The sequence below is a fragment of the Pseudopodoces humilis genome, chromosome 1 (genome assembly GCF_049639895.1).
Source record: "Pseudopodoces humilis isolate 2021_Gansu_Grassland_sample_001 chromosome 1, ASM4963989v1, whole genome shotgun sequence".
Lineage (NCBI taxonomy): Eukaryota > Metazoa > Chordata > Aves > Passeriformes > Paridae > Pseudopodoces > Pseudopodoces humilis.
Genome location: NC_142200.1, coordinates 4,513,501 through 4,538,760, shown reverse-complemented (window position 1 = coordinate 4,538,760; position 25,260 = coordinate 4,513,501). Strand labels below are relative to the sequence as shown.

The following is a 25,260-nucleotide window of genomic DNA, read 5'->3' as shown; positions in this document are numbered from 1 at the left end:
AGGGATATCCTCAGCTGGATCAGGTTGTTTAGAGCCCTGAAGGGGGTTGTCCAACTCAACCCTGAATGTTTCCAGGGATGGGGCAGCCATCACTTCTCTGGGCAACCTGTGCCAGGGCCTCACCATCCTCAACATCAATATTGGGACACAGAGGCATTTCACAGAGTCACAGAGTAAGCCAGGTTGGAAGGGATCCAAAATAATCAGCAAATCTGACTCTCACCCCTTCACAGGACCATCCCCATGGGCCTGAGAGCATTGTCCAAGCACTTCTTGAGCTCTGTCAGGATCTGGGCTATGACCCCTTCCCTGGGGAGCCTGTTCCAGAACCGAACCACCCTCAGGGTGAAGAACCTTTTCCAAATATCCAACCTAATTCTCCCTGGACACAACTTCTGTCCATTTGTTGCCTTTCATGTGAGCTCCTCTCTCTCTCCTCAGCTGACAGTGAATAGGCACTGGCACAGGAGCCACACTACAGAGCAGACAGGGTTCACAACCTCCAAGTTCATCTAGGAAGAGAAAGTTTGAGTGAAGCTGAAATTTCAGTTCCAGGGTCCAACACATTCTTCCAGAGACACTATACAGTATCAAGAGAAATTCATTATTATCAGTAAAAACACACAGGTACACAACCAAGAACTACAGACTGATGAGACTGACAGAGGTGTAAATAACAAGACACAAGTATTTATTCAGTTGAAGTTACATAACTTACGCTTCTCCAGTCATTCATAGATGGGATCAACATCTGCTCTCATCAATGGCCATTTAAATTAGGAATAATTTATTGCAACCACTGGTTCGTATCAGATTTACAATGAACAGTTCAGCTCATTATGTTCAAAGTAATTGCTGGGTATTTCAGAGAAAGAAAAAGAAATTTTTGGTATTTAGAAAGGAAAGCAGGGAAGACAAGTATCATCCTTCTTTCAAGCAGTACAGGGACCAACCCTGACAGCAACCCCAGTGATTTTAAGCACCTTTCCCTCAACCTTTCTCTGAATTGCACTAACAATTAAATATCTTCCTTCTGGACAACATAAAAATGATCCCCAGAAGGAAGAACTTCTTGTGTTTCATCTCTCTCACCAAGACAGGTAGAAGTGTGAGAAAAATTGGGGAAGATATCATAAAAGCCAAAAGCAGCTAAGCATCCAAGTTGACAAGGGACAGACTAGTCTACTATATAATGAACAGACAGACCCTTAAGGGTCAGCTCACACATAAGAACTTATATTTATGTGCACATATGACAGATTTATAATGGCATATTGGATACCTAGAAAATATGCAGCCTGCCTTTGTTATAATAAAACGTGTTCTGATTCTAACAGCTTCAGTGGGCTGTAGATCAGGATCCTTTATAAGTAAAAGGCACAGGAATGTTGTGTCCCAGGACAGGTTCCACAGAACAAGACCCTCTCATCTCAGAGAACATTGTCAAAAAATTAATTAAAGAATAGTCTCTTAGCTGGGTAAATTGAAGCATCCTGACTGCAACAGCATCTACTTTACAATATTTTTATTTCAAATACAATGTGGTCCTTACAAAGCCTTAGTTGTATTCCTAGAATTTTATGGGAACAGTGAATAAAACCCAATTTGGATTTTGCTGCAAGAGTGTTGTGCAACACTCATGTGAAAACCAAGCATTTACAGAGAAGATTTACTGGTTTAGTTCCTGCTCTCCTTGGATCTTATTTTTTCTGTTTATTCTCTATCCAGGGGCAGAGAATTCAACCACATGGCACAGTCTGGTCAGCCAAGCTCCACCAACACAGAAAAACAGGCCCAACTCATCTGTTGGACCCTCTTTGCAGGGGTGTCTCAGGCCCAGGGCCACTGTGCCAGTCTAAGGAAGAGTTTTGTTACTGGACCTCACTGGCACCTGACAGAGCAGTGAATCACTGCAAATAAATCTTCAGCAGGGCTCAGATTTTCATCAGGTAAAGACAGAAAACTTCCATTTTCAAGGCTGAGTACAGAGCCACAGCTCAAGCACAAACATTGATAACATTGCCACAACACAGGTTTTTAGAGCTAATACCCTGCATACACTAGAAATACAGCTATCATACTACATCTATAGTTCCCTCAGGTTAGGAATATATTTAGGATGAACAGTCATTTGCAAACATGCAATGAATGGCGTTTTGAGCACTGTCTTTCCTATGGAAAACACCAGTCACATCTAAAAGCACCCCTGGGCACGATGTAGAGAGCCAGAACTGAGCAGGAAGGGTCAGGCCAGGCATTCAGTGGGGGCCTGTGTTTGCATGAATTCTAAAGAAACAAAGAATCTGCAAAGAGGTTGTGCATGTAGATTTAAAACATGTAGAGCTAACTGGAGTGTCCCTGCCACATCTTGGTGTATCCACCCCCAAAACATTCAGCCACCAAATTTAACTATGTTTTTAAGAAAAGACTGAGATAGGTTTTTAAACATATGGTCCATGAAATAATGTATTAATCACACAGCTAAGACATTTCCCTGCTTTACATGGGGTAAAAACATGTCTCACTATACAAAAACATTATTCTGAAAAATAGGCTAAATTATCAGTACATTCAACAACTACTTTCACACTCAGGAATTCCATGGCCTTAAGTGCCTAGTAATTAAACTTAAAAAAAAACCCCAAACTTTAAAGAAAACCAAAAAAAAAGAGAAAAAAACAGACACATTTAAAAAGCAGCATATTAGTATGAAAAATCTAATGAAAACAGCTTGAAAAAACACACAAAAAGTTATATTAATGCTCTTCTGATTAATTCTGGTGGATCTTCAAGTCTGCAAATGTTTCAAGTGACTATGACTGTGTAAAACAGAACTGTGAAAGCCTAAATTCACAGGCAAGCCTTAGGCAGACCAAAAGTTGGCTTATTTATTCTCTCAAGGACAAAACTCTTTTGCTCTTCCTCACCCTCTCTCCTAGTTCATAGATCTGCCAAACTAAAGTCAGTGACTTTACCAGGAGCAAGTGGCCCTGGGCTCAGGGGAGGGAGAGAAATAACTGGAGGCTATTCTTACTTTCAGTAACACACTAAAAAGCACCACTACTGCCATTTACTACCAAAGACACCAAATTCTCAGCAAACAAATGAACAAGAGCAAGCCAAAACAAAATATCAGAGATCTATACCCCAAGGGAACATGCCATGGGTCCAGCATAAACCAGGAGGAATTTCATACAGATATACAAATCTTACTGAAAAATGATCAAACAGGATTATTCAAATAGGATTTAAGACCTTCAAGCACATAGCAAAATTCAGCCCTCAAGACTCTTTCAAACCACTGATATCAATGGAGTATATTGAAGTATATATAATACATATAGTTTTGAAGGCTTTCTGGAATCAGAGGAAAACTTTAGCATGGTTACAATCTCTCTTTCCCCCACCACCACTGAAATTAGCTAAAGCAGCTGTCCAAATGACTATCAGCCAATTCAGAAAGTGTTCAGCTGTTCCTCCAAAGTAGAGACAGTGTCCTGGGGTTGGACAGAAACAAGCTGGGGTCAAGCAGAGGATGTGCCAAGCACTGCTGTGTGCTGTGGTTAATCAAGCAGCACACAGAGCATTTACAGCTTAGCTGGGGTCACGGGCTCTGTAGCACGGATGTGGACACTGGGAAGGCAGAGCCAGGACAGAGGCAGCTCCCTGCTGCAGTTATCTTCATGGAATTTGATATTCAGGTAGAAATCGCCCGTGTAGAGGAAGAGAAGTGATCCAAAGTACACAGAGTCTTTGGTTGGCTTTACCTGGTGAAGAGAATGCAAAAGTCAGTACAAATAAATCACCAACGAGGCAAATTAATTGCAGTTTGCAATTCATTAGCTCCTTCAAAGGGTCTCAGAGCACTCCAGATTCACATCTTAATAATGCTCTCATACAAAAAGGAGTAAACATCTCGTCCCCATTCTAGTAAAACTGTTACAATAAAAAATTAATCCTGTTATTCACTCATGCAGTAAATCTGTGACACAGCTCAAGACATGAACCTTTAGGAGTCACTGATTCCAAAACAGAATATGTTTAAGGTAGACATCACCCTAAATCTCTCCTTAGACTGCATTTACCAACATCTCTATTATAAATCATGTCTCTGAATTAATGTTAAATACAAGGTTAAACACCATTTAACAGCTTAGCTACAACTAAGTAAATTCTCACTTATTACTGAGACACAATCTGACTGCAAATTCTAATCAGCATTAGGTCACTATCATTGAAATAACGAAGTTTAGCAAGAAACTTCCAAGAAACAGTAGCCATCCTGATTTTACTTGTCCAAATTAAATATACAGAGTTCACACTGTTTCTACATTTATGTATCTTCCTTCATCACAAATCCATCTACAATCCATATCTTCACAACAAATAATATATCTCAGTCCATCATTTCAGCAAGACACTTCAGTAATTTCTAACTTTAACACTCCCACCACCGTTCAGCATGTGATAACGTTTGAATTAGTATCTGCTTCCACAAGATGTTAAATCCAGTTTCAGGATGCCTAGAACTGAGTTAAAGTTACAGCAAATGCTAAGCACCAAATCAAAACAAAGCCATTCCACTGGATGGAATTTCTACAAAAATTGTGAAAAAGCAGCTTCATCCCAGCAGAAAAGTCCCAATAAAGGCTGAGGCTCTGAGACATGATCAGGACTGTTCCCTACTACAAAAAAATTCATCATGTGGTGAACTGGGACATGAACAATGGGGTGTGAACTGGGAAAGTGCTTATGGGCACCCTTTGCTGAAGGACAATTTGCCAGTGCTTGGGAAGCCCTGAACAGGGATGATGGGAAGGCCATGGAGGGGAAGAGGGGGAAGGCAAATGATGAGCAGAAGATTTCAGGGGTGCAGGGAGCTCAAGGTTATTCAAGAGAGCTGAAAAATTCCAGCCACCACCTTCCATGAGGCAGATTCCTTGTAGCTTTCAGAAGTGAAGGGAATGAGCTGTTTCCATTTTCTCCTGTTCTAGTTTTAGTTTGGACTTTCATTGCTGGGTTCTTTAGCCAGGAGACATGCATGCTGTATAATCCCCTGGGTTATCAGTCTGCTTTGTTGGACCTCCCTAAACTGGAAGAAGTCCAGAGAGGAGCCACCAAGTTGTAAAAGGTACTGGAGCAGCTTTTCTATGAAGACAGGTTCAGAAAGTTGGGGTTGTTCAGCCTGGAGAAGAAAAGGTTGAGTGGAGACCTCACAGCACCTTCCAGTATTTGAAGGAGCTACAGAGAAGCTGAAAAAGACTCTCAATCAGGATTAGTGATAGGGATCAAATAGTGATATGGGGATCAAATTGAAGGAGGAGAAATTTACTTATATGGAAAAAATTCTTTACTGTGAGGGTGGTGAGGCCCTGAAACAGGTTGCCCAGGGAATCCATGAATGCCCCATCCATGAAAGTGTTCAAGGCCAGGCTGGGTGCGGCTTGGAGCAACCTGGGATAGGGGAAGGTGTCCCTGCCCATGGCAGGGGGCTTGGAATGAGATGAGCTTGAAGTTCCCTTCCAACCCAAACCATTCTGTGCTTCTATGACTCTAAATTGCAGCTCCTGTACAAGGGCCTGGCTGGTCACAGCCACATCCTCAGGGCTGGAGAGCCCAGGCTCCTTTTGGTTTTGGCGCTGAGCACTTTTGCTGACCTACAGCAAACTTGTATCAGCATCGTGTCATCCACGTGAATGATCAGAGCAGCCACAGCTGTTCCCCTGACCCTGTCCTTGGCATCTCCCCTCCTGGCTGGGTACAAGTTCTTGCCCTCTGGCACTGCGTCTGGACACGCAGAACAACATCAAGCCACATCCCTTTGCCTTCTCCCAGGGCTGCCTGCCTGATTTCTGCCTCACTGGAACTGATGTGGACTTCCATCCAGAGGAGGGCGAGGCAGGCACCAATGCCAGCAGTGGGTGCAGGCAAACAGCAAAGCCTCCTCAGGCCCCTCAGCTTTTTCAAGCTCCTGGTCCATATTTCCTAATCTCACTGCACCATGAAGGAATATCTGTAACAGCACGGCTCAGAGCTCTTGGCAAGCAGGAAGGTGGCTTCAGGCTCATCAGCATCAACACCAGACACCACATTCATGGCTTGGGCTCTACCCACATCTGTTGTACTGCCACCACTCTATCAACACTTGTGGTTTGGAGGAGAAACGGAAGCAGAATGAGCTTGAAACCTTCTCCTTGCTTAAGTGCAGGTGGCTCTGCAGAAGTCTCAAGATGTTTCCTTCAAAACAGGAACCAACTTTGGAAAGTAAGGCTGCATCTCCAGTGCGGCTGCCTACAAACATTGCCAAAAGATCAGACATTCAGATGCAGCAGCCAGGTCAGCAGAGGGTCACATCCAGCCCAACTGCTACACCAGGCACAGGACAAATTTTGAGGTTAAACCTACATTTAGGAGCCCAAGGTATGCAAGCTCCTACTGCAAAAGGAGGATACCTAGTCAATGCAGACAGTGGAGCAAGCACAGAATGGTCTCCCTAGGCAGCCTGCAGAGCCAGAATAGAGTTGCCTAAACAACGGGTAATGGGACGGCCTAAGGCACTGAGACACCTGCAGAGGACTGGGAAGATGCCCAGGATGTCTTCCTTACAGGATTTCTGGCAGCACCTGGTGGCTGGTGGGATACCCACAGCACCTGTATGACAGCAAACTTCTACTTTTAGGCAACTGAATCTGAGCCCTGTGTTAATAAGCCAGGTTCTATCTGCTGCACAACACATTTCCACTGACTGATGGGAGCTTAGTGGGCCAGCACCCCTGGTGACACCTCCTCATTCAGGTGGTTTCAGTCTGGAACTGCATCCACCCAAATGTCTGCAAAGTGGATGACCACATCTAAGCCAGCTGTTCAACACAAAGATTCACCTGACCAAATGCAGAATGAGGCAAAATGTTCCCTAAACTGCATAAGCTCTGATGACTTGCTCAGCCACTCAGAGGGGCTTGTCCAGGTGGTCACCTCCGTAGCTGGCAGGAGACACCACCCCACTGACTGCAGTGCGTGACCCAGATAAACTGTGAGGAGCACAACTCGTGCCTGACCCAGACCAAATTCGTGTTGTCCTTCAGTCCAGCAGCACACAGCTCTGGAAGTGCCCCTGCCCTGATATGTGCCTGTATGTGTGTTGAATCATTCATCAGGATGCTGACATTCCTGAGCCAGGCCAGAGTTAAAACAGGTTTTGTTAAAATTCCACCATTCATGGAAACAAAGATGAGCAGCTTGTACCTCAGAAAATAATGATCGAAAATGAAGGAAAAAAGACCATATTACTCCTTTGTTCCACCAAGATAGAAGAAAAATTAAGTTTCTAGCTCCATCCTAATCCTTCCCTGATTTAGGCTACCATGTGGGACTGCGATTGCTTAGAACTAATTACTACTTATTTATACTGCTGTAGTACTTAGGGAGCTCAGTTGGAGATTAGGGCTGGTGCCAGCTACTGCTCGCTGCCCCAAAGAGTTTACAGTGTGAATAAAACAGTGCCAAGAAAAATAATTTGTTCCAGATGGGCCACAGAGGACCTGCCAGGAGTGAGCAAATGTTCACCATGGCTTCTGAGCTCATTCAAAATGACCATCTACTAATGAATTTCTCCTCATCTCTCACTACCAATCGCTTGGGCTTGTGCGTGATAACACACACAGGAAAAATCCTGCTTGAGAATTAAGTAATGGCACAAGCAGGGACAGCAAGGGAGGATGAAATGCTGGAAGTTACAGGATTCTCCACAGAAGACAATATTTTTGCCTTTAATTTGGCCAAAAGCAACTGTCTGATCACCTAAATATTCAACATTGATAACTAAAAAATTTGATAATAGGGCAAAAGATAAACTTTATTTTGTGAAGCAAGGAAAAAAAATATAAATAAATCCACTGTATTTTAATGGGTAGGTTCCACCATGTTGTGTTTCAAAATCACCCACTAAACAAACAATGTCAAATATTTAAGTCATAATGGAGAAAGTCACTTTTTCTGTCAAATACAGAGAAAAGTAAGGCTAGCCAAATTAGAAGTTTTGCTTAAAAATACAGATTTTACGTAATTTAAAATGCATGGAAATAACTCAATATACTTTATAAATTTCCAGAAAAGACATTGCTTTTTGAAGTAGCATTTCCCAGCAGAAACTCTGTGACACAAACCCAGGCTGCTGCATTGAACTGAGGTAAAAGCACAAAGAGGTGAATAAGCATCATTACATTACTTCCAAGATAAATCTTCTAACTTGGACTTCAGGCCACAAGAAAGGGAAATACAAAATTGTGTGACTTTTAGCCTTTCAACAATTTATATTCACACTGCAAAGCAACATGTGCATCCTGAAAATTCCTGTATATATTCCCTGTCTTCCAGGTAGCAGCAGAAACGGCTTTGAGACTTTTTAGTCTGGAATCAAAAATAATGGTGAATTTTTGAGCATGAGACTTAACATGAAACTAAGATTTAGGAAGGCAGAGGGATCTGTTGGGGTTTTCTTGTACCAATAATGAAGTTTCTGCATGACAACAGAGTGAATTTCCAGGGTGTGAGGAGTATCTGCCCTTGCTGTAATACCTGATGCTCCCACTCACTCTTGACCACGCACCAGTGGTACACCAAAACAGACTTGATTCTCCATCCTTCCTCCCACCCAGCTCAGCCCTGCAATAAATCATGTCAGCATCCCTGTGCTAGTGTCAGTGTGAAGTCAGCCCAATTAACTTAAACTGCTGACCAATGTAGTTTTTGCTAAACTGGGGAACTTCGTATGAAAACAAGTGCTCACAGTGTCTGTCCTGATGGGCCTGCTGGGAGAAGAGGGGAGCATCTTTCACAAGCAGCTGGGAAAGGGCAGCACCTCAAGCCACCTCCACTAAACAAGAAAAATAGTCAAATGCCCATGACCTCAGGTTAAAAAAATGATGGGGACATTTTTAACAGCTTCCACACAGCAGCACTGAGTTGAAAACCAGCAGGGAATCTGGTCCAGTATTTCAACTTTTGTTTACAAAAAGGAGAAACTGTGGTTGTCTTTCATCCCACCCAGCCACGAGCTTCTTTGATTTTTTAACCAGTGTCTGTCTGACTTCTGGCCAAACTCAGAGCATAAGCACAATTCTGAGCATGGTGGTTCTTCCCTGAAGCATCAAATGCACAAATCAGGGCTTTCCCATTGTCCCCCCCAAACAAGTGGAACTTTCTGAAATCTACTTTTTTTCCTAAATTAGTTATTATGAGGGAAGAAAGGGCCTCTGGAAGACATAAAGGATTTTCTTCCACAGCCAGGGCTCTACGTCCCAAAGAAACACGGCCAAGCACCTTCCCTAGGAGCCTGTGTAGTGTCAACACTACACATTGTGAAATGTAACACTTCTTGTCTGAGAGTCAACATTTTATTAATTTCACCTTTTTGTATGGAAAGGAGGACAAGCAGCAGAAAACAATTCTATTTTTAACTTCCTGGGGACTGTGTTTACAGGAGAAATGTCAAAATACTGAGCAATGGGGCAAAAGCAGGGCCCGTAACGTATGAGAAGGCCGCCTGGGCAGGCATCAGGGATGTGACCTCCTGACTTTTTGCCCCGTAGGAGACTCAATCAGAAGGTAGGAATACATCACACTGACATCTCCCTTTTCCCTCATTAGCCTGGAGGGTCAGGCCCTTTGGCAGCTGGGCATCCAAACACCACCACTCTGATTAAAAACTCCACATTGTCAGAAACAGAGCCAAAGAAAGCCATCCCTGGATGATTTCTGTTGACATATTTAAATTATTCAGCTATAAGAATGAAGTTAGCCCCCATTAAAATTCAAGGTGATGGTATATTTCATGCTCATTAGCTTTTAGAAATACTTTCTCCCGTGATGCATAATTGAAAAATATGCATGGTGACTATCTCTGTGGTTAACCTTTAATTTCTTTCAAGCTAAGGTTCACTTATATATTTAATTTTGACAGATATATTTTATTACCAATCTGAAGAGCTGACCTAAAAAAAAGGTGCTAAGCACTATCCCAAATACTCACCTCCTTCTTCATGTTTATTTCAGGAGTTATCAGAAATGCTGCTCATTTCATTCTGCAGCACTGCCTGAAAATTTTCATTCCAGGTATTTCGTTACTGTATTTTTCAGAGGGAAGGATGTGGGAGAGAGTAGCATTATCTGTATTTTCAGTGTCTTGCCTTAGAAGTGAAAAGCTCCTAGACTTGAATTTTCTAGAGAAACTTAGAGAAAAGTCATAATCTCAAATTTTTTTAAAAGGTTGTTTTGTTTTGTTTTGTTTTCTTCTTTTTAAGCATTTCTGTATGGTTTTATAAAAGCATGCTAAGCATGCAGGAAATGAACCACCTCATCACATTGCCCATTAATGCTTAGCATTTTCTTTTTGCAGTCACTTGCATTTCCTCAGGACCTGACTAAAACTGATTTGCTGAGTTCCTTGGCTCAGCCTGGGGAATGTTTCTTATGGACTAAAGAAAAGAAAAGTTATTTAAAATCTATTACTGCAGGCTGGGCTGGGTGACTCAGGGGACTGGTATTGAACATTCAATATGGTATTGAACATTCAATCTAAGGTTACCCCCTCACATTCAGCCAGAACTGGGGTGACCAGAAGCTCCTGCCTCTGATAATTTTTCTAGTGGTTTACATGGTAGGAAATTGCAGTCTTAAACAATTTCAGAGAGACCATTCCTGATAAACACAACACCACTGTTAGCAATAGCTGCCAAAATCACGGGGCTTTCCAAAAATTAATCTGCTTTAAAATGCACAATAGAGTAATGAAGCCCCTTTCAAATGCACATCATTCAAAATGCTGATACTTGTGATAAAACAACTCACGGTATCGATGTAGAAGGTGTTGGAGCCCACAAAGGTGATGGCATCCTGCAGCTCGTAGTTGTGCACCCCATTCTGGTAATCCTGGTAGGGCATCATGGTCAGAGCAAAGGGCCCCACGCTGTGCTTGCTCCAGTTGGTCAACTTCACCTGCAAGGGGACAGGGTCCCCCACCTGGCACGTCACCACCACGTCGCAGTCACAGACCTTGCCATCAACCAGGATGTCTGCAAATCAAAGAAACAAGTCCTCATTAGGCTGGACACCTGCTTCAGAAATGGCATTAATCCTGACAGGAGACTGAAGAAAAAAACAACCTCAATGAAACCAGGAGTGTGGGACAATTAATTTTGGGAAAGAAAACCCAGCGTTGTGCTGTTGTGCAGGGCACCTACTTGAGAAAAAACCAGCTCATGAGGGCCTGATATCTGTCCACAGCTGTTGAGCTATGAAAAAAACCCAATTATGATCTATACACAGGCACCAGAAGATATTTTTTAAACTCCTCCCTTGAAGGCCAAAGCCACAGACCATTTCTCATGGTGCTACAAATCAACAGCGTGAGGTGAAGGGAAATACAAACAGGAACCAACAATACAAACAGCAGCTAGAGAGATCCAGGGCTGGAGGCCCATGTTCATGTGTTACAGCCAGAATAAATCCTTCTGTATGGAGGTGAGCATTTGGACCAGAACAGACATTGGCAGAATTTGCAATGTGATACATATAATATAATGCAGATTATTAGGAAAATAGGGATTTTAAAATTATACTAGAGTACTACGAGCTTGTTCACTCTTTGCACTTTAAATCACTCTGGGATTTCTATTTTTAATTTTCTACTTTTCTTTCCCTTTCTGGGACAGCAGAAAATATAAAGCCTCTAAATTGGTTACTGCTGGGACAATGACAGCCGGAGTAATGTGTCCATTAACCTTGCCCATTTGCTTATACAGAACCAAAATGTTTCATTATCAACACACTATGAAATTGCCAGTCCAATTCCCTGCTCTGAAAGGGTTCCCAGTTGTGCAGTATTACTGTATTTTTCAGATGAGGGTTATCTCCAATGCACTATTAATACAGGAACATTTCTATTTCACTTTGGCTTCATGTTCAGAGATAAGAGAAAGCCCTGGGCACATGTAGGAAAGCATCCTTTGTGTGAATACCTATCCCCACAATTTCATATGCCCGTGAGGCATTTCCATCACTCCAACTCCTCCTTGGTTGCTTGCCTTTTGACATACATCATATTATTCCTCTGCATTGGATTTACATTAGTAATATCCCCTCTTCAAGGAAAGACACTATTTTTATGCTACAGGAGTTTTCACAGAAAAAAAACCAAAACAAAACACCAAAGTAATTTATTTTAACTTAGTTTTGTTTTGTTGCCTTAAACAATAAGTACAAAATGATGCATGTTCTTGCGATGCTCTTTAGCCTAGCAAACTGAACAAGGCTCAACACAGCCACTGTATAAAAAATAAACTAAAGCTATTTCCAGAGAAGAAAAAAGTTCAGAAAGGAACATTTATTCCAGAGATAAGGTCAGAAAAGCTGTGGTATCCAGATGAAAACCTCTCCTTGACCAAAGCTGCCCAAATGCAGCAGCATCAGATACAAGAGGTTTGGCAAAAAGAGCACAAAAAAACCCTTCAGTGTTCAAGCTGAAGCTATCCAAAACCAGTGCTGGTGTCCCAGTTGGAACAGCCCCTGTTCCAAAATTTATTTTTTTTTTTTTTGACAATGAGAACACTGTTGAGGAGTTGAGAATGAAGTGCTGTATCCAGTTCTGGGCTCCTCATTACAAGAGAGACATGGGCACACTGGAGAGACTCCAATGCAGGGTCATGAAGAGGATTAAGGGACTGGAGCATCTCTACCGTGAGGACAGGATGTGAGAGCTGGGATTGCTCAGGCTGGGGAAGACTTCAGGGGATCTCAGCAATGTAGATGAACAGCTGGAAGGAGGGTGCAAAGGGGACAGAGTGGCTCCTTGATTCAGTGCTGCCTAGTGGCAGGATCAGAAGAAATGTGCACACACTGCAACACAGGAGCTTCCCTCTGACCATCAGGAAATGCTTTCTTTACTGTAAAGGTGACACGGTGCTGGCACAGGATGCCCAGGGATGTTGTGGAGCCTCCCTCCCTGAAGATACCCAAAAGCCATCTGCACATGGTCCATGGCAAGTGGCTTTAGGTGGCCCTGCTTGAACAGGGACAGGACCACATGATTTCCAGAGGTCCCTGCCCACCTCTGTGATTCTCTGAAGGGAAATGATTAACACCACTGCATTTTAGGGAAGGAATAGAAAACCTTGTTGGCAATCTTTGGATTTCTTCTGCAACAGCACACTCCATTGCCATGGGCTGTCCTGCCCAACATAATCCATTTGCTTCTTGCAGTATTGCCCTGAGATCATGGAGGTTGTGGTTATAATGGTATCCCGTTATCAGGGAATAACTGACTTGAGTTTCTCAAAACACAAAGAACATGTGTCTGTGGATAACCTCTATGCTTCCCAGTCTCTTGGCACAGAGCTGAAGTCCAGTTCCTTCCTTCAAACGCACTTATATCAATTCATTACTTTAAACCAGTTCAAAGTGTTTTCAAGCTTCTCTCTGCAAGGTGACTCTTTAATTAACTAAAAAAAAAAAAAAATTAAAAAAAAATCCCACTTTTTTTTTTTGCTTCCTCCATCCAGTGAGTTTTACAGCTGCACAAAGGGTTAGATCCCCAGACCAGAAAAAAACCTTTGGAAATACTCCCTAAGCTTAGTGGATGAATCTCTGTTTTCATGCTGCTCATCAGTTGCATTTTAGCTTCAATGGTCTGCTGGAGGAATTATAAATGAACCCTTTGCTCTCTATCTCTACCTTTGTATCTAATAATAGCTCAGAGCATTTATTTCTAGTATCTTCATGAGAAAATAGAAAATCCAAACAAAAGGGAAGCAATTAAGTCTGGATCAACCAGATTGATTTTTTTTTTGCATTCCTAAAAAAAAATATATAAAAAAAAAAATTCAATTCATTTAGATTGATTTAAGAGTGTGTGTGTGTGTGCACACATGTTTGTGTACATACTGAGAGATAATTTCCTTCCTTCCCAGAGCACACTTCCCTCCTGCAGTACCGGAGCCAAGGATCTCAGTGAGATGTCAGATGAGAAAGCACACATGGCTGGCGTGCAAAATACTATGGAAAGGAGTGTTTAAAAACAGCCCCCTTTCATCAGAGAGAACAGCTTGGTTTGACAGGCAGCTTTACTCCCTTCCTGACACAGAAAACATCTCATGGACCATACGGATTTGCTTTAATATTTTCATCCATGAGCAGAGGAGAAGCCATGTGCACAGGGTCCCGTTTCTGCAGATTCAGCTCACTCACACAGATGGCATATAAAAGCTGAGACTGCTCACACCACTGCTGTGAGAGTGAATCATTATTGGCTTCAGAGTACAGGAGCTCTGAATCAGAAGATGCAGTCTCTAGCGCAGAAATCAGTCGTGGCTGCATCTCCATCCTACAAAGACTGAGATACGAGAGAAACAGCACTTCAGAAAATTAGAAGGACCAAGTTTAATTCCAACTGCATATATAAATTGCATTTTAAAAGTGGCAGCATAAAATCTGGATGACAGAAGGGGGAAAAAAAAAAGCATAAGTACCTATCAATCTCACAACCTCCTTCTAATTAAAAGTTAAATCATTTTTGAAGTAATGTAGTAAGCCAATAGAATGCTGTACTCCCCACCCCTTTTCCTGTTCATTTACCTACAATGCTCACTATGTTGGCATCCTTGGGTGCCAAAATTTCCCTGCAATGCCTGACAGCCATGGAAAAAAAGGAAAGACTTTGTCTCTGCCACACATTAATGAACAGGCACGGGGCTGTTCTCTTTTCTCTCTAGAATCTTCCCTAAGTGATTATTGTATCAAGGGAGAAAATAATATCCAACACATTTTGGAAGCTGGAGGATGAGGCTGCTACAAACACTGAGAAGAGTGATTGGAAAGCCTTGCTTTTTATTGACAGCCTTTGCCAAGCCTTTTAGGATCTCCATTAATTAATCTTTAAGATGGAAAAACTATTTCATGGCCCAGCTGATGGGTGATGCTTATTGACATCACAGGAACGCTATGACAGACCATTATGTGAAAATAATACATCAGTATTCTTCTAATGTCTTTCTTTCAGGACCTCAGAACTTTCAAGAAAAGGGAATGAATGTTACTAACAGGAAGACAATGACTATTCCACAAGAAAAACATCATGTACCATCACCTCCCAGGTGCACTTCTGTGCACATCACCCAAAGGAGCCGCTTGGAAATGAATACCAAACATTAATAACATTTTGCGTTATTTACTCTGCTCATATTAACACATAGTAAGTTGTTCTTGCCACTTTCTCAAGTTCCCATGCAAGAACTTACAACTCTTTGGTCCCCCTGTATATCAAGAGTCCTGAGTCATGGCTAATTACTTTTTCACACCCAAGTCCTTCTTTGCCACTGTCAAAGTTTAATTTTGGAAATCCACATAAATACATTTAATCCCAGTAGAAATACATATTCCAGCAATATTTTCTCTCCTCACTTATTTGTGATATTTTTTTGATTGAGCTGATTTTGAAAAACAGGCTGCAGAGAAAGGCAGGGTGGTTTTGCTCATCTTTACGGGGGGGATGGAGAAATTTCCATTGGATATTTCTCTTTAAAATGGATGTTGAATCCCCAGCTGATGCACACATACTGGCCTCTGCCATCCTCTGCAGCTGGGAACTTGGCCCAGGACTTCCTCACAGACTAATTGCTCAAACATGTTGGCCAACAAAACTCAAGGTGTGAGATGCCCAGATAAGTAAATACCACTCACATAAAAGGTAAAAGAGATCTTTAAAACCAGAAAAGCAAGTCTTGCCTAGCTATGCTGTTATAGTTAGGGTACTCTGTCAACCAACCATTGCAATTGTTAATTAAAAAATAATAATTTTACTCATCTGGGTCTGTGAACCAGGAGAGCCTTGGCCTGGGGAGGGGAAAGGAGCAGCAGCATCACTGACATCTCTGGATAATGTCCATCAGGTACTTCGATGAAGGAAAGCTAAAGACCCAGAGCCCATGCTAGAATTACTGCAATGAAGGTCTCATGGAATGATTCAGTTTTTCCTGTGTTCAAAAAAATCTAAAATGCTGATTAAAATGTTTGCTCAGGTCAGCTTTCCTTCTAATTGCCTTAAAAGAACACAGAAAGGTCCAGCCATGGTGTCTGGAACACTTTTCTATATTTCTTTCTTTTTCCCTTTACCTTTTTTGAAAGAGTATTTGTTCAGGGCTTTGCAAGGAACTTAACAATGAAAAGGGAATTTTTTTAAAAATAATTTATTTGGAAGTAGGTTTAATCAAGTCTCTCTATTTTTGATCTTACATTTTATCCAGGTGCAAGAAAAGATCAGAAAGGAGCAAAAAATCTGTACTACAAACTCTCTGTACAGAGCAGATCCTGCCTGTCTCCACACAAGCAAGTTTCACATCCTTCCCCTCATGCTCTGTGTCAAGTCAGCAACAGATTTATCAGCCTGGTTTTTAGGGCAGCTTAGAGGAGCAGGTGACATGGGGCATTCTACTGAGACAACAGGATCCCTGGATTTTCCTGTGTCTCCTCTAAAGTATGCACCTAAACACTGTTTCTCTCTCCCCTCTTTGCACTTGTTCTCCCTAATGTTGACCAGTTTCCTTTCATTTTTCAAACTGTTCCTGCAAATTATTTGCATGCAGAGAGACAGATTTGGTTGCATTCATTTGTCCATTATGAGGTCCTGCAGTACTCTCACAGCTGAATACATCCATACAAAAGATAATTCTATGAATATAAAAACTGTGTTCTCTGTCACTTTCATCAGGAAAATGCTGAATGGTTATTTAATAACACAGGACCCTCCTAGCTACTTGCATTAAACCTTCTGTCTATGATTTGGACCTGCTCTTTGCACCAAACCTGAACATCTTAATTTGGAATAACATCCTCATACTCATTCATTGTATACTGACACAATAGCGAGGCAAATTCAGCCCCTGCTGAATTTCCCTGCAGTCAGTAGTACCAGAGCACAGAGGTATACAGATATTTGTGTTATAACAGGTTCAAGCTACACAGATATCTCACTTTGTCAACCACTGCTAGTCCTGTCCTAAAAACTGCCCCTTACACTCAGAGCCTGCTGCTCCAAACCCACTGTGGGCCTGAAGAGTTCAGCTGCTCTTTGGGTCAAGGCCCTTGGACAGTGATGAATGAAAAATACAGAAAAAGGATATGAACAAACTATTGCAGCTTCCTGCAAGTACCAACAACCCAGAGACCTTCAGCCAACATCGGGGCATGAACCAGAAAACAGGAAATTTGGCAGAGGATGGGATAACTGGACATGAATATAGGCTGGTGAAAGAGGCAATTGCTTTCACAAGACCTCTGAGCTGCCCCATTCCTGGCAGATTTCCCACTCCCAAACATTTTAGAATTAAATTAAGGATACTTTATTCGCTCCAAAAGCAATTAAAAAGAAAAACACATTTAAAATATAGTTCTAGCAACAATTAGCAATTAGTCTTTGATAATTGTTCATGTCTTCCTATTTAATCACTCTTTTGCAGTGCCCAGTATGCTGATGACAGATCCCAACTGGTCCCATTATCGTTCTTGCCAAATTGTTCCCAGTTTGTGTCTGTTCTTAACTCTGTGATGGCAATGGGCTGAGGATGCTGCAGCATCCCATGGGACTCACTTGCAAAAGGATTCCTCAACCTTGTTACTTGCCCTGAGTAAGATTTCTTCCTCCAAATCAGTGCAGTGTTTATGTCCAATTTTAAACTCCAAGACATGTGACCAGCATTCAGTTTTAGCACTACTTGATCTTGGCTATGAACATCCAAATGTGGTACAACCTTCTCCCATTAACTCCAAGTAATAGGGTCACGCTGGCTGAGGAGGGAGGCACGAACACGACTTGTGCTCTGGGGTTTGACTGCCTCCAGCTTCTGCTTGGGATCTTAAACCTGAATGCACATTAACCACAGATTTATTTCAGAAATGTGTCAGTTCAGTTTAACCTCCCTGGTTTTGGTGGGAGTTATTTTACTTCACACATGCCTTTTATGACAGACATTTCTCCTTCCCTAAGAAATTGCTGCCACAAGGATGGCACCTGCTTGTCTCATCCTCTGGCAGCCAAGATAACCTGTGATTTGGTGCTTTGCCCAACTTTCTACCAAGTGAAAATCACTTCAGAGTTTATAGTGCTTGTGTCCAGTCCTAATCTAAATGAGCAAAGGGAGATCCTTAAAATTTTAAGATGCTCAAAGCTCTGTGTTTTCCAGTAAGCCCAAACTCCTTTTGACTTATTTTAAAATATTCCATGATATGGCCCCAGCTTGCTTATGTAGTCCCATTTACAAATGTGGGCCAAGCCTTTTTTATCTGTTCATCACAAGCAGGTTTGACAAAATTTCTTTTCATTATCTGCTACACAGGCAGAAGGTCAGGCTGGCATACAGTGTGTGTCTTGTGTGTGAAATTTCACAAGCCTGGGATTTGTATGTTATTTTAAGTTATTGAAAACTTTATTTCTATAGCTTGTCTGTGTCAGGACTACTTTCAGAGCATTCTTACCCAGCCCTGTGAGGAAAAAAAAACAGAGAAGGATAAAAGGCCTATATTACATTTAAACAAAACTAAAACGTATTAGGATGTATCATATAACACTGGTTTTGGTATATTGGCAGCTTTGTGCAAAACCTCTGCAGAAACTGAACTGAATCATAGAATACCCTGAATGAGAAGGGAACACACATGGATCATTGAGTCCAACTTCTGTCTCTGAACAGCACAGACCTAAAAATTATACCATGACATGACTTAACCTACAGTTTATTGATAGCAAATCATCTCTTTCCTCACTGGTTGCTTAATGAGACTTTAAATTTTCTCCTTTTTTCTTGTCATTCTGCAGTGATGGATGTTGGACAAACCTCCCTCTCCACAGAAAAGATTTTGAAAAGCCTCATGCCAACTTTGTCAGAGTTTCTGACTTGTGGCTGCAAAAGTTAATGGTAAAAAAGAAGCCTATAGCATTTTGTGCAGTTTTGGGAGCATGTCTTCAGCCTCAGAGCAGGTTTAGTCTAGACACTGGATGTATTGCAGACCTCCAGGGAGTGTTACCTGCTCTAGAAATCAGTGATAAGAGCAGTGATTGTTGCACATTTGCTACCAAGTTGGCAATGAACTACAACTGCTCCAAGAGAAGTAATGCCTATCTAACAGCAGAGACACAAAACTGGGCTCCTGTACTCAATTCTGTGCATGCAAAGTCAAATATGTGAGTTCAGTCACACAGCTTTCTTACCCAAAATCCCATGGAATATGGCAATATGGAAATGGAATTTTTAAATATTTTTTTTTTATTTTATTTTCTACCATTTCAAGCAGAAACAGTATTTTCTGCATTACCCATTCAACAGGCATACAGTGATGCCCTGGACTCTTACAGAGATCATACCTATCAGGGAGTTATTTTGTTATTTTTTTAAACTGCTAGTTAAACTAATCCTATGTGCAGTACACAGTACACTTGTCTTTTTTGAGGCCTGTATGAAGAGATGTGTGAGGGACTGTCTGAAGCAGAAGGAACTCAAATGCAGATGAGAAGAGAGATGAGACAGCAGTATATCCTCACGCCCAGATGTACAGAGGCACCGATGCAAGGCTCTTTAAGTACGCAAAAAAAGTTATACTGCTTATTTGAAGAAAAACTGTGGGTCTGTGACTCATTTTCCACACTTGTCTTAAAAAAGAACCATGAAACACTGGATGACATGTCCAGGCCGTTAGAGTTTTTGTGTCCGGAGCAGCCACAGCCTGGTACGAGATAATGTATAACCCCCTATTAACAGGCAGGTAGATGATTTACCACATTTCAGTGGCTGTGTAAACACCAGCAATAGGACACTGAGCCTCAGGGGCCTCCTTTAGCCCAGCCACGACTGAAATGCAATGAGCTGAGCTAAATGAGGGGTATCAACCCAGGCCAGGCACAGACGCTGCCATTGCTGCACTCTGTGGTTACCACACTACCCGTGCCTGGTGTCCACACACTGGGGGTACTCAGAAGCAGAGGTGCACCCTAAAATGAACAAATTCTTCATGAAGTTTCTTTAAATTTCACTCACAGCTTATTTGAGTCTGATGACTCTCAGTTGTTTCACTTGCCAATGGATTGAGTTAATTTTTTCCCATTTTCCCCATGTATGATAAACCCACTTTTGCATTAAGGCATGAGACAATAATCCAGGCAGATGCAAGCTGGAAACTCTCAAACCCTCCTATGACTTCTTTATTCTGAGTGCATCCTGCTTCTATATCATGATGTGTTTCAAAATCCAATTTGAATGCACAAAAGAACTACAATAATAGATACATGTAGATGGAAGTTTCCAGTTGCCCTCTGTGACACTAATCCATATTTTTCCTTGCTAGATTGGATACAAACACTCAAATAACAAACAAGCTTACAGAAAACAAGAAATCCTTAAACCTAGAGTCATCAAACCAAACTACTTTTGGCCTTTCTTGGAAATATTTCTGTTAATAATTTACTACCTCAAAAACTGAACATGCTCAAAACCTAGCTCCTGAATTTTTCATGAAATCCTTTTCTCCTCAAACCTGTCTTAATTTCAGAAATAAAATCGGACTGCTTCCTGCCAATCTCAGCTTTCACACTGACTTGATATCCTCTCATGACTCATACCTCCAGCCTGTGATTAAATCCTGATGCCACTTTCTAGAAAACTTCTCCAAAACTGACCTTTTTGCTCTGCCTACACTGCCAAGCCCTCCTCTGAGATCAAACTGGATTATACACCTTGAAAATTAAAGTCACTTCATCTCTGCTTTTGACACCTCCAAACTTTCTATTCTCCTGAAGCCCTTGCACCAAATATCATCCCATCCATGACCCAGCTATGTCCACAAGGCACCCTGCATGGACCTCATTCCCAGCTTTCCAGATATAGCAGTAAAGCTCAGCCCAGGCTAAATTCCCACAGAATGACCCATCTTTTCCTGTGCCAGCTGAAACCCACTGCTGAGGCCACACAGTAATAACCACAGAAACCTGGTGATTGCTGCAGAGGTGGCAAATTGTGCTCACTGCTACCTGTTGGCTACAACCTGTGTGCAAAACTACTTCTCTCTCATTACTCTATTATTTTTCCTATTCCTCCTCCCTGCTCACCTTTTTTCTTACATATACCATATGTATTTTTATAGCATACAGCACAGACATAAATATATTTATATGTTTGTGTATATCTCTATATATTTATATAGACATAAAATGACAGACTACAAGCACTCAGGGACAAAGACTATAATCTATTAGGGACCACAATACTCATGCTCCTAAGAGCTTAGCAGAACAATTTGTATGGCACCTAGAACTACACAGACCTATTTTCCTGGGATTTGAAGATGGCACTGCTAGAGAATCAGAAACAATTAAATAAAAGAAAAAAAAACCAAAAGGCAAACCCAAACCTAGCCCTAATTAAATTAAAAATTTCTTTATTTATGTATCTCAACTCTCAAATCTGGTGGGGCAAGGAAGTGAGTGAGCACTGTACCAGTTTTCCACAGGGGGACACTGAGAAACTTTAGGAAGGAGTTAACCTGTCCTAGGGAGAGAAATGAGGAGTTTTCACTAAGCAGAAATGAATTAATAAACTACCAGAAAGAGCTAAGAGGGGAAGGTGACTTCCAGAAGATAGAGAAAAAACATCTTAATTGTAAGTTTTCAAAATCCCCATGCTGGCTCATTGAGGTACCAGCTTCTTATGGGAATAATTCTTACACTAAACCAAAGGTAAAGCCTGAGGATTTATAGGACGTGCAGGAAGAGTGTAGAGGGGATAAAAGAAAACCCAAACACAAGGAAAAGTAAATTGAAATAAAAATAATGCTGTTTAAAGGAGAATTCTCTGAGAAAAGGCTTAATGTAAGAGCCTAGAAATCCTTTCTTTCCCATCACTGCATTTTGAGGGAAAGGAAACCTCAAATATCAGCACAAACAGCGTGCACAGAGGATGAAAACTTTGTGTTTAAATAAAACTGCAAAAATGATATTGTGGGGAAAAGAAAAGAAATGCTGAGGTCAGCTAGACAGAGTCAAAAATTAAATCCACTCCATACCCAAGATTGTGAGCCGTGCCTTGGGCTTCATTTGTCAATTTGCAAAGCATTCCTGCAAACCCCTCTCCTTTTCACTGACAACCCGGGAGGCAAAACCTTTTCCTCGCTCAAACCCCGCAACTGTGCTCCAGCCTGGAGAGCTGCTGGGAAAATGAGCAGTGAGCAGGTGTCCAATTCTGTCCTTTTATCTCTGGCTTTAAAAGACACACACAATTATGTGCGGCAGCTGATTAAGTGCCTTTTTTAAGAATTATTTTCCCAAGGCTCTGTGCACAGGCCAGCCAAAGCTATCAGGTCATCTGCAGACACAGTATGGTGGCTGTTCCACCTTCTAGGGACACATGGACATAGAAACAGATGAGAAACTATTAATTCCTCACCCTCCACGTCAGGCAAAGGGCCCTTCATGTCTGACAAGGCCTCTCTGGCACAATCTTTCCACGGTTTATGTATTTTGAGATTATTTGGGTATGTTTGATACACAATAGTAGAATGCCTGGGAAATGAAATGAGATTGTAAAGTATAGGAAGTTGAGAAAAAACTAAATGTGAAAGTCTTCAAAATTCAGTGTATGGAAAGGCTTTATGGCTTCTTCAGTCTACCTGTCAGAACCTATCGTTCTGTGAATTTACATGTGAAGTGTAAAGAACTGCATCATGTTTGAACCTGCAAAACAGGAACAGAAAATCCTCCCAAGCCCTATCACCTGCTGAGACCAGATTTTTAGCTTTATAAAAATCCATGGATTTACATTACCTAATGGGTATGGCAAATGGTTTTTACTTAGCCATGCTGGAAAATAGAGTCAAGGGGTTTAAAATTAGGAAAAAAAAAAAAATAGTTTTTAATGGTCTGAACTGATCTAAGAAAGGAAGTTACCCATATCATATCAAAAGGAAATTTTCCTTGCAGTCCTAATACAAATCCTGAATGCACTTCCACAGATCCTGGTTGCCACCCCAGCCCCAGAAGTTGTGCCAAAGCTGTGTCCCTGGGAGGGCAGTACTAAATGAAGCCTCCTGATGCCATCTACATCAGTGCTGCTGTTTGCATAAGCACAGCTCCAAACTGTGCATGTGGGATATGCCTCTCAGTGCTAACTTATCTTCTTTACATCCAAACCAACAGAGGCTTTCTATGCATCCTCATTATGCGAAGAGGAAAGGAGAGGGGATCATTTTGTCCTGATCCTTTCTAAACAAATGAAGTAGGTGTTTTCAGTGCCAGGGAAGTTTTTTTCCAGAGTTTTTCAGGTCTCTAGCAACAGTTTAGGATATGCTTTTCCAAAAATATCTTTGAAGTAAGAGAGTGGAGAGAAGCTCATGAGTTGCTTGGAAAGTATATAAAGCAAACAGTGACATATAATGGAAACTGTTCCCAAGAGCATTTGCGATTTCAGCAAATACACGGCACTGGGAGTTAACCACTCTATTATGTGGCTGTCTTTTCCAGCATTAATTTGTGAAAAAGTCTATCTTTTACGCACTTGCAATCCAAACAAAAGAACAAATTAAGAGAACCAAGCACAGAAACCATGCTGGGCAATAGAGCGCCGCAGACAAACGCTGCCAGTAATCTATATTCACATTGTATTGCACGAACTGACCCAGAATTAACTATGGCTGCCCTCTCCTGGAAAACTCTCTGGAACAAATGAAGTTCTCTCATCCATTTCCATTAATGGCATTAGCATGCTTGGTGGCAAGACCACGGCAGAACAACTGGATAAACAGCTACAAGGAAGCATTAGCAAGTGATAATAGGACGGAACTATTTTTCCACAGAGGTCCTGAATAGATATTCCAGTCCCTCTTGTAAGCCAGGGATACAACTGAGCTCACTCAGAGAATGCAAACTGTGCTTCCTGGCTTTAAGTTTTAAAATGGATGTCAAATGTCAGGATGGGAGTAGGAAGAAAACAACTCGCAGTTGGGATTCACAGAAGTTCTTCACATTCAGAGAGCTTTAGGAAACTTCACTGGAAATCTCAATCCCCTTGAGGTTCACTGACCAAACACAACACGAGCCTACAAGCTCCAAGGGACTAAGTGCTGGCACCAGGCTCAGCAGATCCTCCTGCTGGTGTGTCTTTGTGCACATCTAGAGAACTCTTTCATCACTCTCCAAATAGAAATGGAATTCCCTGAACAAATGAGGATGGGCAAGGATGTTACCATGAGTTAGAAAAATGTCCTTACCCAAAGTCTCAGTGTTACTGCTGGAATGCAGGAAGTGTGCAGGTGCTTTCAGCCTCATATCCACAGCTACATAATCACCTACTTGGAAACCATTCATAGACCTTTCCTCTAAAGGCATTTTTGGTTGTGCCCACTCAGTAAGAATCTCTTAAAATTCTTTCTTCAGAAATAATGGCATAAGATGATAATTTTGGAAGACCATTGGCCAAATCCAAGTTATTACTTCTTCCATAAAGGTATCACTGAATCATATCTAATGATAAGAGCCCAGAATTTCATGCTAATATTGTAGAAACATGGTGAGATTACATCAGATTTAGTTATCAAATTGATCAATAGAGTATCCCTGACCAAAATGAAAGGAAAAACACTGGTAAAGAATTAATCACCTTCATGAGAGGTTTGACTTTGAAAGGGTTTTAAAAACTGCATCAGACTTAAACATCCATCAGAGTAGAATAATCTGTTAAATTAAGCATTTCATTCAAAACTACAAAGTTCAGTTCAAGCATTTTAGAAGCTCAGTAGTAAATATCTACAAATGTAGGGTTTTGGTAAATTTACTTCCCTGTTTTCCTCTTTATCCCCATTGTTTCTGACCATTTTTAAGGTCTCTTGAATTTGCCTCTGACAGCACCTACAGTTTACCAGGCCCTACATGAAAACCATCAAAATCCGTGCCCATAAATAATCACTTTTTCCTGTAATGACCAGAGAACTTTCCATGTATGCAATGAGCCCTTTCAGATGCCACATTCAATCTGCCTCAATGAAAAGTAGCTGTAATAGGAGGCAGATGCTCCCCAACAAGTTTGCCAGCTGTTGAAGTGATATCCAGATGTGCTCACTGAACTCCAAACACATGACCTTTCAGGAAAAAGGGAACTTGTTCCCTGTCTTAAAAATGCTGAGCCAAGACTATTATCACCATAAAATGCAATAAAGTAACTCCACTTCTAGGTT

General features: G+C 41.5%; 1 protein-coding gene across 3 annotated transcripts in view; it reads right to left on the bottom strand.

The window, feature by feature from the left end:
• Positions 1-704: 704 nt before the first annotated feature.
• The window catches only part of TRAPPC9 (trafficking protein particle complex subunit 9), a 441,139-nt gene continuing 416,583 nt past the window's right edge, over positions 705-25,260 (bottom strand). For all 3 annotated transcript variants that reach the window (XM_014257635.2, XM_005516888.3, XM_014257640.2), the window contains 2 exons: positions 10,849-11,072; positions 705-3,767 (listed from right to left, as the gene is read on the bottom strand). In XM_014257635.2, coding sequence (XP_014113110.1) covers positions 3,588-3,767; positions 10,849-11,072 — 404 coding nt within the window. In that variant the 3' untranslated portion in view covers positions 705-3,587. The remainder of the gene's footprint in view (positions 3,768-10,848; positions 11,073-25,260) is intronic.